The sequence below is a fragment of the Bos indicus genome, chromosome X (assembly GCF_029378745.1).
Source record: "Bos indicus isolate NIAB-ARS_2022 breed Sahiwal x Tharparkar chromosome X, NIAB-ARS_B.indTharparkar_mat_pri_1.0, whole genome shotgun sequence".
Classification (NCBI taxonomy): Eukaryota; Metazoa; Chordata; class Mammalia; order Artiodactyla; family Bovidae; genus Bos; species Bos indicus.
In genome coordinates, this window is record NC_091789.1 from 106,522,055 (window position 1) to 106,538,355 (window position 16,301).

The 16,301-nt window shown below is 35.1% G+C and overlaps 1 protein-coding gene across 9 annotated transcripts in view; it reads right to left on the reverse strand.

Annotated features, from left to right (window-relative positions):
- The window catches only part of KDM6A (lysine demethylase 6A), a 179,300-nt gene that overhangs the window by 21,186 nt on the left and 141,813 nt on the right, over window positions 1-16,301 (reverse strand). For all 9 annotated transcript variants that reach the window (XM_070784831.1, XM_070784835.1, XM_019955824.2 and 6 more), the window contains 6 exons: window positions 12,260-12,389; window positions 10,872-10,977; window positions 10,126-10,331; window positions 7,723-7,787; window positions 7,575-7,649; window positions 6,904-7,052 (listed from right to left, as the gene is read on the reverse strand). In XM_070784831.1, coding sequence (XP_070640932.1) covers window positions 6,904-7,052; window positions 7,575-7,649; window positions 7,723-7,787; window positions 10,126-10,331; window positions 10,872-10,977; window positions 12,260-12,389 — 731 coding nt within the window. The remainder of the gene's footprint in view (window positions 1-6,903; window positions 7,053-7,574; window positions 7,650-7,722; window positions 7,788-10,125; window positions 10,332-10,871; window positions 10,978-12,259; window positions 12,390-16,301) is intronic.

A 16,301-nucleotide genomic window follows, 5' to 3' on the forward strand; every position in this document is an offset into this window, starting at 1 on the left:
GTGAAAACTGTCAGAAGTAACCTCATCAGAAATCTGGACAATATAGTCAAAGGTTTACAGAAACAAACAACTGAGCAAAAGAAAAGTGACTTAAACACAGTAGGATATCTGTATGTCATTCACTACATCTCCATTTCTGCCACTGCTGTGACAGTGGACTTAAAAAATAGTACTGTGAATTCCTGGTGTGAGTGTCCCTGGTTCTGGAGGGAGCACAGTAGATCTTGTTCCCAAAGAATTCTGTTCTTCTGTTTTGTCTACCCTGCAGTTTCCCCAAAAGGCTGACAGAAAAGAGACTTCTCGTTCTCTCACCTACCTCAGAGCTCTATCAGCACAAGTATTTCAATGCAGGAGGACCTCCCAGAACATTGCAAGACTAAAGAACAAGCTAATGCCACCAAGGGCAAAAAACAAAACAAACAAACAAAAGAACCACCTGAAGCAAACAACAGACATCCCAAACGCTTGGATGGAAAAGCTGGGGAGTGAGATTTCATAGGAATAAAAGGCTTTGAAAAGTTCCTCTGGATACTGTAGAATTTAGAAGCCACATGCATGCCCAGGGCAAGAGGCATTTAAAGAAATCTGTCATATCACTACTGAGATAATTAATGGAAAGGACATTTCAGTGCCCATATATGACAAGGAATATAGTCTTTGTAAAAACAGTGTGACTACTACATATAAAAGGGATTCCATGTGGCTCAGAGGGTAAGGGGTCTGCCTGCAATGTGGGAGACCTGAGTTCGATCCCTGGGTCAGGAAGTTCCCCTGGAGAAGAACATTGCAACCCACTCCAGTATTCTTGCCTGGAAAATCCCTTGGACAGAGGAGCCTGCTGGGCTATAGTCCATAGGGTTGTAAAGAGTCGGACATGGCTGAGTGACTTCACTCTCACTACATATAAAAACAGATAACTAATGAGTACCTACTGTATAGCACAGGGAACTCTACTCAATACTCTGTAATGGCCTAAATGGTAAAAGAACCTGAAAAAGAACAGATATATGAATAACTGGAAAAAAAATGTGGAAAGTCACTAAATGAATAAACAACTATAGCCCATAACAAGCAACAGTAACAAACCTTAGAAAAGAGAGGAGAATCTGATTTCTGCTAACTGCCACAACATAATATTCAAAATGTCAAAACACTAGCTGAGCACTATGCTAAAGGGACAGAGGCTTCAGAGACCACATTCTACAAACACTCAAAAAATCAGTTTTCAACAAAACTCATGAGGTATGTAAAGAAACAAAGTATGGTCTAGTTATAGAAAGAAAAAAAAAAAAAAAAGAAATTAACAAAAGGTATTCCTGAAAAGGCACAGACACTGGACTTCAGAGACAAATACTTTCTATCAACTATCTTAAAATATACTTAAAGAGTTAAAGAAAACCATGTGCAAGAACAAAAGGAAACAAGGAGAATGATGCCTCAACAAACAGATTATCAATCAGTTCACATCAGTCGCTCTGTCCTGTCCGACTCTTTGTGACCCCATGGACTGCAGCACGCCAGGTTTCCCTGTCCATCACCAATGCCTGGAGCTTACTCAAACTCATGTCCATTGAGTCAGTGATGCCATGCAACCATCTCATTCTCTGTCGTCCCTTTCTCCTAATGGCTACTCCATTTCTTCTAAGGGATTCTTGCTCACAGTAGTAGATATAATGGTCACTGAATTAAATTCACCCATTCCAGTCCATTTTAATTCACTGATTCCTAAAATGTCGATGTCACTCTTGCCATCTCCTGTTTGACCACTTCCAATTTGCCTTGATTCATGGACCTAACATTCCAGGTTCCTATGCAGTATTGCTCCTTACAGCATCAGACTTTACTTCCATCACCCGTCACAACCACAACTGGGTGTTGTTTTAGCTTCGGCTATGTCTCTTCACTCTTTCTGGAGTTATTTCTCCACTGATCTCCAGTAGCACTGTGGGCACCTACCGACCTGGGGAGTTCATCTTTCAGTGTCCTATCTTTTTGCCTTTTCATACTGTTCATGGGGTTCTCAAGGCAAGAATATTGAGGTGGTTTGCCACTCCCTTCTCCAGTGAACCACGTTTCTTCAGAACTCTCCACTATGACCTGTCCATCTTGGATGGCCCTACACGGTATGGCTAATAGTTTCATTGAGTTAGACAAGGCTGTGGTCCATGTGATCAGTTTGGTTAGTTTTCTGTGATTGTGTTTTTTCTGTGTAGTTTTTGTGATTATCAATGAAGAAACGCAAATCACAATAAGGAACGAGATAAAAGTTTAAAGCTGAAAAAAACAAATGAATTCAGTTCAGCAGATGTGACCAGGAGAAAGAATCAGCAAATTTATTGACAGGTCAAATGAAATTATATATTCTGAGGAGAAGAAAGAAAACAATGAAAAAAACCACACAGACTTTAGGAGACCCATGGGACACAAGCATGCACATGCATTGTAGGCGTCCCAGAAGAGGAAGAGAAAGGGGCAATAAGAATATTTGAAGAAATAATAGTAAAAAAACTTCCCAAATGTGACAAAACACATGATTCTCCATATCCAAGAAGCTCAAGAAATTCTAAGAAAGATAAATTCAAAAGTATTCATCCTAAGATAATAATACTGTATAAAGGCAAAGAAAATCTAGAAAGCAGGAGAAGAGAAGTGATTGTGATATAAACAGGACTGTCAACAAAACTGCTCTTTTCGTAATGGAAACCATGGGGTCCGGAAAGCAATAGCTTAACATATTTATGTTGCTGAAGAGAAAAAAAAACTTAACCAAAAAAACTGAACTAAAAATCTGGCAAAACTATTCTTCAAAACTAAAGGAGAATTTTGTCAATCTGCTCTATAAGAAATGCTACAGTTTTTCAGACTGAAATGAAAGAATATAAGACAGTAACTCAAAGCTCTATGAAGAGTAAAGGACTAAGTTGAGGACTCACATTTCCCAATTTTAAAAATTACCTCAAAGGGAATCAAACCCATGTGGTATTGGAATAAAAATGGAGATAAAAATCAATGGAACAGTATCAAGATTTCAGAATTAAACCCATACATCTATGGTCAACTGATTTTCAACAAGGGTGTCAAGGTCATTTGATAGAGGAAAAAAATAGTTTTTCCAACAAATGGTGCTGGGAAAACAGGTTAGCTATATGTAAAAGAATACTGTTGGACCCCTGGCTCATACTGTACACAAAAAACTAACTCAAAATGGATCAAAGACCTAAATCTGAGAACTATAAAAATCTAAGACACAAATTCTTTACAATTTTGGATTTTGCAATGCTTTCTTAAATATGACACCAAAAGCATGTGATGAAAGAAAAAAACTAAACCATTAAAATTTAAAAACTTTTGTACATAAATGGACACTATCAAGAGAATGAAATAATAACCTACAAAATGGGAGGAAATACTGCAAATCATGTATCTGATAAAGAATTAATATCCAAACTATATAAAGAACTCTTACAACTCAACAACAAAAGGGCAATCAACTCAATTAAAATATTAAGAAGGAACTAGAGACAGACATTTTCCCCAGAGTAGATATACAAATGGCCAACAAGCACATGAAAATTAAAACCATACATACACACACACTAAAAGTCAAATCTGCTGGGTCAGCTATAAGAAAAAAATGGAAAATAAGCAATGTACACAAGGATGTGGAAGAAAAATTGGAACCTTTGTACACTGCTGTCAGGAATGTAAAATGGTGTAGCTGTTGTGGAAAGCAGTTTCGAAATCCTCAAAAAGTTAAACACAGAATTGTCATATGACCCAGCAATCGTAATACTAGGTATATAATGAAAAGTATAAAAAAGTATTCAAACAAAATCTTGTACATGAATACATGAAACACTGTATTCATAACAGCTAAAAAGTGAACATCCCAAATGCCCCTCAACTGATGAATGAAATAAACTGTTCTATATCCATATAGTGGAATATTTGGCCATAAAAATTGAACCTCTGATACAATATGGATGAACCTCAAAAACATGCTAAGTGAAAGAAGCCAGACACAAAAGGCAATATATTGTATGATTCCATTCACATGAAACATCCAGAACAGGTAACACTATTATACGGCTAGAAAGAAGAGACTAGATGTTGTCAGGGGCTAAGAGGAAGGGAGAAATGGGATGACTACTTAACGGGTCTGGGGTTTCCTTACAGGCTAATGAAAATGTCTTGGAACTACACAGAAGTCATGGCTACACACCATAGTGACTATATTAAATGTCACTGAACTGCATACTTCAAAGGGTTTAATTTTGTTACATGAGTTTCACCTCTATTAATAAAAATGTAGCTGCTCTTGCCACACTCTGTGCACACAACACCCTAGTCTTCTATGTATCACAGCATAATGTGAAGATAGTACTTGTAATACTACTGTCTCTTATCACAGGTAGATGGCTGGAAGTATTCATGGCATGGACTCTAAGTAAAATTAAGCTGTAATTAAAATTAGAGACGTTGGGATCCCATCATCTAACTAAAAACCTTTTAGGGTAGAACCTGAGAGCATCTCTAGTTTAAAACATAGGCTGATCATAAAGTCCATTAAAGCAGGTAACATATTTATCTAGGTAAATCCAAGAACAAAGTGCTTGTCCCACGAAAAAGTATTCAAAGCAATTTAAAAAAATTGAAGCAAACTAATGAACATTTCTTCTAATACTAAGTTGTCTAATACAATAACCACTTAAGATATGGTAATGTGAACTGAGACGTGCAATAACTGCAAAGTATATACTGTATTTCAAGGGGTTGTTTCAATAATTTTGTATTGATTACATGTTAAAAAGATTATTTGGTAATAACTAGGATAAAATTAATTTCATTTTTCATTAATGTTACTATAAAATTTTAAGTCACATTTAAGTCTATTTAAGTCATATATATGACTTGCATTATATTTCTATTGGATAGTACTACCTTAAGGGAATTCTTTAGAAAATTCTTTAAGGTTCCATGGGACACTCTGAAAAACTATACCTTGTATACAAACCAACCAAAAAACCCCCAACATTCTAGACAGAAGTGACAAATAAGTGATCTATCAAGTTTGCTTCCCCCTTGATTTATAATGAATAACTGCATTCTTTGATATAAGGATAATACTATTTGCATAAAATAATTCAAATTGATGAGAGAAAATTTCAGTTGAAATGAATTTTAATAGAATCAATCCAATTCAACATACATAAGAAAAATGAACTACAGAGAATTCAAATAACTTGCTTAGCATTTACGCTGGTGTCTAAATGACAGAGTAAGGAGTAGATAGATCTTCTACCATTTATTCCAGAACTGTTTCTACTTTATTCAACTATTCATAAAATATCACAGAATTGGGCTTCCAATGGCCTGAGGACACAAACTACAGCCTAATAGTATTAATCCTGGCTGTATACTAGAATTCTCTGAAGAACTTTTATTTATTTATTTTTTTAAAATATGGATGCCCGGCTCTCGATCTCCAGATATTAGTCAACTACACATATTTTAAAAGCTTATTAGAAAAGAATGAGCAGCCAGAACTGGGAACCTCTGACCTACTTTACCCAGAAGCAAGCATGCTGCTGCTAAGTCATTTCAGTCGTATCCAACTCTGTGCAACCCCACAGACGGCAGCCCACCAGGCTTCCCCGTCCCTGGGATTCTCCAGGCAAGAATACTGGAGTGGGTTGCCATTTCCTTCTCCAATGCATGAAAGTGAAAAGTGAAAGTGAAGTCACTCAGTCTTGTCCAACTCTTAGCGACCCCATGGACTGCAGACTACCAGGCTCCTCCATCCATGGGATTTTCCAGGCAAGAGTACTGGAGTGGGGTGCCACTGCCTTCTCTGAGAAGCAAGCATAGGCCCTATCTTAAAACAATTTTTTAGGTACAATTCAATGAACAGGTAATAAAGAATGAAGCAATCTGATCTTCAAACCATGGCTACTTCAAGGAGCAAACAGAAACACCTGAGGATGATATGCAGCTTGTCAGCATTGGTAGAACTAAACTCTTCATCACCAACACCCATCCTAATTGTTAAATATTTTGAACATCACCCTCTGAAATTTCGTATCAATCAAAAGGAGCACAAAAAACATGATATATTAGTGCTGGACAGAATTCTAAGTCTAAAACTAACATAACTTCACTTTACAAATGGAAAAAAAAGACCCAGAGAAGAAAAGTGACTTGTCAAAGTGACAAGCCTGCTGCTGTTGCTGCTAAGTTGCTTCAGTCGTGTCCGACTCTGTGCGACCCCATGGACTGCAGCCTACCAGGCTCCTCCACCCATGGGATTTTCCAGGCAAGAGTACTAGAGTAGGGTGCCATTGCCTTCTCCGAGTGACAAGCCTAGTTGGTGGTAAAATCTGGACTAGACACCTGGACGAGGCTAGTAATGTCTCCACATCAAGTGCTGTTGTAAACTGTACACTGCAATCCAACAAGGGGATTGCAACATACACTTTCTTTGTTAGATGAAATAGAAGGCAATGGATTAGAAAATGCATTATTCCAAAAAACTGGTTTTGCACTGCCATAATATAAAACATATTTCTTATCATGATTGTGGTAAAAGTTTAGGACAACCCTGCCACTCTGCAGTAGATGGGATCAAAAATAGTCTTTAAGTCACAGGGACTTCTTTTCCCAGGAATACTCCAATGATCAAGTTTCCAGATTACACTGTTGTTATTTCAGGGATATTACACTTTTAAAAAGATACTACCAAGGGGGGGAAAATATTAATAATCTGAGCTCAGTTCAAGAGTCATATCTTGTAACAGAAACAACTCTACCAGTTTCATTCATTATAAATGAAAAGAATCCAGGTCTCTCTTGCATGGTTCACATTTTGATCAATTTGTGTGTCAAGTGTTAGTTCATAAAAGTTACCTGGTGTTCTGCTTCCTGGAACTTTCATGTATAGTTGAACTGTGTTCATACCCAGTATGGTATGACCAACGTGGCTTAGAAGATTTCCTGCTGATACAACACGCACAAAAGCAGGAAGTTTAGTCAGCTCATGTAGCTGCAATTTCCACCTGCAATAAAAAAACAGATCGAATGAAACCCTGCTATAAATATGTGTAGTAAAAAACTTTAAGAACCTTATGTTCCAATCAGAAAAACAATCAAATCTATAAATATTTTACTTCCTGCAAACAAATCTATAAATATTTTACTTTTGCATAGGAAAACTCTGGAATACTTAAATTTTTAAATTTTGCAAAGAAAACATCCTAACAAAAAGCATAAAAATTAAAGAAAAAAACTGACTTCCTTATTTTTATAATTGTATAATTTTATTTTACAAATATATTTTTATATAATTATAATTTTGTGATTGTGCAACAACATATAGAAGGGTCTTGAAAATGTATACAAGAGTTTTAAGTCAAAGAAAATAATTGTAAAATCTAGCAGAAATAATTTGGCTAAAACCTGCATATTAATTTAGAAAAATGACAAGGAACAAAACAGAAGAGGAAACTAGACAATTCTCAGTCATGCTAACAGGACACCTCTTTGTATCAGTTAACAGAAACACTGCTAGAAAGACTTACTTTTTGTCATCAGACAGGTCAATGTTGGTCCCAAACTTTATGGTTTTAAAGGGTCCTTTCCTTCTCCTCCCAGAACTTAGAGAGAGAGACAATATTAGAAACATGCCTTTTAAACAGAAATACTAAGTGGACATTACAAATTACTTACTTATCTGAAGATGTAGATTCATTATCTGAGTGGTCTTTATGGTGACTTCTTTTCTCATTCTCTTCCTGTAGATTAAGCAAAAACAATTCCAGCTTAGTATTTATTCTGCAACCTTTTTACCATACAATTCTTGAAAAGTTTACATACAGATCAATGGTGGAATATTGAAACTAAGTTTCTATAGACCTCTCTCACATGAAAATTTCTTCAAAGACCACATTAAATAGAAAGCCAGGCAAAGTCAAAACTCACTGGGCATGGTATCTAACCCCCTCCACCAGCCACATAGTCTTCCTTACTAATATTCTCCTATAAGGAGAAAAACTATTGATTCTCTATAGAGAAAACCTGTAGTTCCTGCTCCATTCCTCCCCACTTTCAAGAGAGGAAACTTAGGTTGAGAGGCCCAGAAGTGGCAACCTTGATTATAAATTTCCTCAACTAACAGCTAAGTGCGCATGTATATGTAATTATATATGTATGCAATGCATATGGAAAGGCAGAGGGTAAGATTTTCTCTATTCTTTATTATGGACAAATGTGAGAGTTATTTCTGGGATAAATCTTTTTTCCCTCAAAATGAATTATACGTGAATTATAAACACAACATTAGCAAGTAAATTAAATGCTGGACAAATACAAGAGCTTTTCAATGCAAATATTACTCTTATTTATGATTTCCCTGTCACTGACATGGTATCTTTTTACCTCTGTTCTACAATTTCTGATTTAGGTATGCTGCTGCTGCTGCTAAGTCACCTCAGTCGTGTCCGACTCTGTGACTACATAGACGGCAGCCCACCAGGCTCCCCCGTCCCTGGGATTCTCCAGGCAAGAACACTGGAGTGGGTTGCCATTTCCATCTCCAATGCATGAAAGTGAAAAGCGAAAGTGAAGTCGATCAGTCCCTGTCAGACTCTTAGCGACCCCATGGACTGCAGCCTATCAGAATCCCCCATCCATGGGATTTTCCAGGCACGAGTACTGGAGTGGGGTGCCACTGCCTTCTCCAATACTTAGTGACATTTCTGCCTCCCTCCCTTTAAATGTACATGCTTTATAAACATTTATTAAATTTTTCACATGTATCCAAAGCACACACAAAAACCATTGTTTCTTTGATTATGGATCAATTTCTATTTAAATACTTGCCTCTCATCATCTTCTTCCAAAAATTCCCTTGATGATCTCTGAATCTTGCTTATTATCTATTTCTTTTCTGACCATAATACTACCATGGAGTTGAAGTATCTCAGAAGTTTGAACTAGAGAGATTTATATGAACAACAAATTTACTGCAACTCATATAAGTTGCAGGATAGTTTTTATTAGATGACTTTCTCTATATGATATAGGGAGTGGTAGTGAGAAAGGGACACAATCATATGATTAGCAGGTACAAATGTTGCCTAGATTGAAAATGTGAACTCAGGGCAGAATTTTAAACAGAGATAAGCAAATCTAATGAATTGCAGATAAAAGATTTGCAGGAACAATTAAATTTCAGCTGTGGGATATGTACAGAAGAACTTAGTACAGACAGATAAGTGTTTCAGTAATACATTTAATAAAGTCACTTTTATGGATGTTTTATGTTCACTTTGTAGGAGAATTCACGAAGTTCTCATTTCAGTCCTAAAGGATTTTAGCAATGCTTCATTGCTGAAAGGCCTATGAATCTTAATAGTAATCCTGATTATTTTTCAAAGTTTCGTTCCTTAATTTTCTGTGTATTTTGAAATAATTTACGTCTCTCTTGGAGTTTTCTCTTTCAGACTGAGATGGGTAATGCTTCCTGGGAGAGTTATATATCAGATAATGCTAACCTGATAGTTTAATGGGAAGGCATAAGACAAACAACTCTGAAGCATACAGCAAACTTGAGGCTTAGTTTATCCTTTAATATCAGCAGTTCCCAATTAGGGATAATTCTGCCTCACAGGGGACATTTGGCATGTCTGGAGACATTTTGATCGTCAAAACTGGAATAGGGAATAGGGAATAGGGGGTGTGCTATGGACATCTAGTAGGGAGAGGCCAGGGAAGCTAGTAAATACTCTGCAATACACAGGGCAGCTCCCCACAACAAAGAACTATCCAACCCCAAATGTGAATAATGCCAAGGTTAAAAAACACTTCTTTAAATAGAAATATCCCAGAAATAACAGAGACACCTCACTAGACAGTTACAGTATTTATCAACCCATACGTTTGCTTAGACTTAGTAATAAGAGTGAACTAGATAGCATTTATAAAGTTTTATAAAAATAAGAATAATAAAAAACTATTTTATGTAACAATAAAATAATGAGATGCTTACAAAAGCTCCCTTTCAAAGCAAAACAGTATAAAATAAAATAACAATCTCAAAAATAAAATAATTTTCAGTAAGTAAATACTTACTCTCAATGATTCCTGGAAAGAGGAGGCCTGGTACTGTGCATATTTAGCAATTGTAGTATGAGATCTATTACTTTCACAATGCCAGATTTTCTTTGTTCCAGTGGGATCCCAGTTCTCATCTGCTGGCTGCAACAACTGTGTCCTCACTTCCACCATATGTTCATTGTTAGCTTCTACCAAAGTTTTGGTAGAGAAAAGTCCCAGGTCTTTATAAATAAATAAATGTAGTTAATAAATAAAAATATATTTGGAATAATATTTTTAAAAGTGCTTTTATTTTTCCTTTAAGTAAAAAAGAAAAATGTTTCATGGTACTCTTATCTAATTCCCCTAAAACACTAGGGCCTCTGCACACTCTGAAGCCCTGGACCTAACTGTCATGCCATCAACAGAGGGAGAAAAATCAAGGGGCCATGGAATGAAGTTTCACTCATTTATTCAATCTCTGAAAGTGAGAAGAACTATTTAGGAGGCTACTTAATAGTAATATCAAGTTTTACCTGAATCTTACATTAAAAATTTCTATTAGTCAACCTAAATCATAATTATGTAACAGCATAAAAATAACAGCAGAATTAAAAAAGTAATACTCCCTCCCTCCTTCCTTCTCTTTCTCAGACAGGAAAATATTAAAATGAAAATGTGAAAAATTACAACAAAAGAATAAAGTTTCTGCTAGTGCTTTAGAAGTTAATAGATAGTAAAGGAAATACACATACTTTTCCTTTTTCTTATTTAAAGCTTACCCAACTTAAGAGCTCCAGCAAGGCCACGTATTACTGTAACAGGGTTGTTTGGATTTGTACAAAATTGATGTAATGGAGGAAAGAAAGCATCACGTTTATTTTCCAACTGCAAAATTAAAATATATTGTTAGATCTCTATAAAAGCAGACCTTTTAGAAATTATGTCAAATTCACATTTTTACAATTTAAATAAATAATGCATTCTATGTGCCATTACTTCTATTTTTTATATTTTATAGTATTTTATCACCATGTCTTTTGATTCTAATTGGAATTAGATAGTAACCACATACATTTCTCTTGTCCATTATATCTTGCACAAAACACGTGAGATGAAATTTAAACTTCAAAATCAAAACGGTTTAAATATTATTCAGCCTTAAAAGGGAAGAAAGTCCTATCACATGGTATAACGTGGATGAATCTTGAAGACACTTTAAATGAAAATAAGTCAGTCACAAAAAGAAAAACTGTGCATAATTTAACTTACATGAGGTATCTAACGTAGCCAAATTCATACAAATAGAAAACAGAGTGATGGCTACCAGGGGCTGGGGAGACGAGGGAAGAGGGAGCTGTTTTTTAAATGAGTATTAAACTTCAGATCTGCCAGATGAAAATGTTCTGGAGAACTGGTTTGAACAATAAGAATATACTTAACACCACTGAACTATACACTTAAAAATGGTTAAGATGATAAATTTTATGTTATGTGATCTTTATTAAAAAGGAGAGAAAAAAAATCAGTGTTTAAAATCAATAAAACTTTTCATTTGGGGTAGAAGTGGGGAAATGGGAAGATGGAAAGAAATAGGGTAGGAGGACCTATTTTGGAGAAAGATAAGTAAGAGTTGCTTTGACTGAACTCTTATCAACTTCCTATATAAGATGTCTAAATGTCTATTAAGTAAAACTAATCCTCAGTTCTAAATAATCTATTAAGTCTTTTAATGACATATCTATCATCGCATTTTATATTCTTCAACACCTTTTTTTGAGGAAGGTAAGTATTTTTTTGGTAGATGGTTAAAACAGAATGAATGTTAAGGTTCTTACAACTAGTAAAATGCAGATTTAAAACACAGCTTACTTCAAAAAAGTTACTTTTTAAGTGGTTTTTGCCTAAATCTGTTAAAAATTAGGGGTAGTAAAAAAAGTATTTCGTGCTACTGTAATATAATTACAGTTAATATCTGAGAAGGCAAGTTTTAAATGCTATTACAAAATCTTTTTGAATACATCGTTTTCTCCCAAAACATTCAAGCTGCCACCAATAATTTTAATGCTTCCTAAAGGGCATCCATATTGATTTAAAGCAAGATCTTACGAAAGACAGGTAGGTGCAAACACTGGTTTGATTTATTTCTAGTCAGTCAATTCAGACTCACATAAATACTAGGTGTAGGTGGATTCAACTTTTCCTTTGGCAAGGGAGGGTATGGTGAAGATGGTGGTCTTGGTGGCGGACATTTATCCAATAAAATGCTACTGTTAGATAAGCCATTTTTACCTAGGTTCCTTTAAAACAAAAACAAAAACAAAAAAGGGAGAATAAATCAGCTGTACATTTATTTAGAACACAGAAAAAAAATCTGAATTAAGTCTTAACTAAATTACTGGGTAGTTGAACAAATCCATAAGATTTGGATCCACCAGGAAAAAAACTGAGAACAATTACTCGTTTTAGTAAATACTTCAGTAAATATAGGAATCAAGCTATCTCCCATTGAAGAAAAATAATAGAAAAGATACTGTGTGCTCAGTCGCATCCAACTCTTTACAACCCCATGGACTACACAGCCTGCCAGAACCCGCTGTCCATGGAATTTTCCAGGCAAGAACACTGAAGTGGGTTGCCATTTCCTACTCCAGGGGATCTTCCCGACCCAAGGATCGAACCCACGTCTCTTGCTTTTTCTGCATTGGCAGGCAGATTCTTTACCACTGAACCACCTGGGAAGCCAGAAGAAATACTATAATACATGAATTATTGATGATATTCCTTATACTGTTGGTCTTTTCCAATTTTTCTTTACTTAAAGAACAAACACAAACCCCAATTTCCTCACCATCTTCCATCATCAGATGCTTTCCATTAAATGTTAAACAATAACTTGACCAAAAAAGGTCTAGATAATTAGTAAAAATCTCTCTGCCTATGTCTCATCTCAGTAACCATAACAAGAGTATCTTTGTGACAATTCTCAAACCTGAAAAGATCTTTTCTCAAATGTTGGAAAGAATTTTCTGTGAAACTCCTTGACAAAATTCAGCAAGACTCGAACCTACTATATTTTATGGCAAATGACACCATTTTAAAAAATGAAGCATATAGTTCCTACCCATTCTATTATAATAGTTATTACTTACTAATATTTGGTGTTTCTTTTTCTTTAATGATGGTATGTTAATTAAATTATAAATTAAAATATGGTAAAATTATGCCCAAACTGCAATTCTTTTAGTATAAGGAAGAAAAAGAAAGGTATTTTCTATTTCTCTAAGTTTCTACCCAATTTAGAAAATCAGCAAGATATAATTTTGAGCTTTCAAATCATTCCAGATTAACTAATTTACCTCACTCAATTACTGCATGTTCAAAACTAATCATTACATTAAAATATCAAATATTCTTAACATATTAAAATTTCAGATGAATTTGAAAATCGTAATTATGATAGAGTTTAAAAACTTAGTAATTTTACTTACTGAAGAAGGAACTAGCAATTTTTCATCATAAACAATAAAGGTTGAAATAAAATTGATTTTTTCTTATTTTGCTATGTTTTTCTAGCAGTAGAATTTTGTAGCTTTTGTAGCACTGGAAAAACCTTACAAACCAGTCTGTTCTCGTTGGCACTAATGAAAACTAAGGCTTGAAATTTCGCTGAGATGTTACACTATAGCATCATGGATGACGCTTTTTTAAATTTTTTCAACTACAACTCTAAGTAAAAACAAGAGTTCAATATAGGTATCAAAGAATGAAGTAAGTTTAAAATAATTGACTCTTTTAAAAAAGTATGTGAAATAGTCATTAAAGTGAAATTCTAAGTTCAACTAACATTTAAGGTTAGAGGTAAAATAAATGAATATTCAACTCATTACCAGTTTTCAATAATTCTCCACAGTGTATCTGTACATTTAAAGACAGACATGATATTTAATATCTTCAATTTAGGTATAAAACTGGTACTAATTCATAAACTCCACGGCAGTAGAAATTGCTTGGCTGGGACTACTAAAGAAACAATTCAAATATTATCATTAAACCAATGCCAAGATAAAATATTCACTTACAATTGCCACATAAATAAGTTTTCATGCTAAATCATGTATCAAACACTGTTCGGAATTTAAACAAAATTTCACTCCAAACACATAAAATTTGTTTGCCAGAGGAGGAGATGGATGTACTGTATAGTACATAATTAATATTTTGAGGAATTAGACCAAGTGTTTTAAGGATATGGATCAAGTATTAAATCTGTACCATAAAATAATATCTCATGCTAATTAAACATGACACAAAAATTTAAGCTTCTAAAACAGTTTGGACATTGAGAAATGAGGCAAGAATAAAGGGTTTGATTAGTCAGCAGAATTCTGCTTCTATCATTTGCACAGTTCTATAACAAAAGTTAGAAAAAAGCAAATGGGAAAGTAAATAAAAGATGTAGCCTTTATTTTAAGAGAAAAAAAGTGAGGCACGACTAAGAGCTGAAACTGATTCAGCCATTGGATGCTGCAATTTCAACTGTAAACCAAAAAAGAGGCAAAAGTATTGTAACTGCCTTCTGATGATGTACAGCACTGACCAGTAAGATGAACTCAACAAGAGTCAGATTAAAAATATCGAACACTTTAAAAACTAACCACATATGTGAAAATAAGAGGGTAGTTAGAATGCACTATGTGATCAAACTGTAGCTAGTAGTTTCTAACTATATTTCAAACACTGACTCCCTGCCTAGTGAGGACAAGTCTGAAACAAACAGCAATTTCCCTTAACGAACTGTTATAGGTAGCTTCTATATAGTGACTATAACCTTTGTCCACTGAAAACACTAAACAACAGAGATGTGGTTAACAGGAACAGACTTGTATCTTTTGAACATGTATGTGGCCAACACTGTTCATAATACTTCAAGCCAAATAATGTATTTACTATAACAATCCAAATATATATATATATGTTTAATAATCCAAAGTGGAGAAAGGCATTAAAGTTAAAGAAGCAGGTGCTGGAAAGGATTTAGACATTATCCCATTTTAAATCCTTTTCTCCCATTTTGAAACTCTTTTCCTGAGCAATGTAGATTACGCTATTTAGTCATTGCCCAATTATTTTATGGGCTTCCCTGGTGGCTCAGACGGTAGAGTATCTGCCTGCAATGCGGGAGATCCAGGTTCAACCCCTGGGTCAGGAAGATCTCCTGGAGAAGGGAATAGCTACTCACTCTAGTATTCTTGCTTGGAGAATCCCATGGAAAGAGGAACCTGGCAGGCTTAAATCTTGGCTTAAATTTACTTTCAAATTTACTTTCCTCATTTGGTAGAGAAATGAACAGTGCTCTGTAGATAAACTGGCCTATACTTTTAATTATCTTTGGTTATGAAGTTCCTAGACCATAAACATCAAGTCTCTTCCATCTATGTCACTTTCCTCTTCTAAGTTCTGGACCCCTGCTCAGCTCAGGATACCATCAACAGAACAGAAATGGCAAACAATATGACTACCATTTGCCATCCTAACTTTTCTCTAAGCCTCAGAAGATTTTTATCTCCAATTTATCAGAGCATTTTTTTCTTGCCTCTTCATTAGATAAACTGAGGCCGAGATTTACTGAAATAACCCAAGCAACCCCAGAGGTCTATATTGTTTTGATGTATCTAGCTACTTAACAATATATATGTGTACACACACACAAATCAAGTCTCTGTAATAAGGCAAATTGTCATTAAGAGTTAAAAAATAAAAATAAATCTCTATAAAAAATTGTACTTTAAAATTCTGAAATGAATTTATATATATATATACACACACACACACACACACACACCTCAAAACTGAGAGGAAAAAGTATAATCTTTAGTATTATACTTTTATAATCACAAATCACACCTAGTTACCCACAGCCTAAGACTTTATTAATGAAAACTTAAGGTAACTGCTATTGTATACTGTTTGTAACTTGTGCCACCATGGAACTCTGACAATATTCCTCTCCAGAATACCATTAGGTCCCATACAGTCCATAATGTCAGTTTTGGACCTCTATATTTCCCCCCACTTTCTAGCAACTATCCTGAAGACTAGAGAGAGTGGAAAAGGGAGCAAGACCCTGATCCAGCACAGTGGTAGCAGCACTATCTAGGAAACGGGACAGAGGCCCCAGCAGCTGAGTGCAGAGCAGGTAGAGGGCAGTA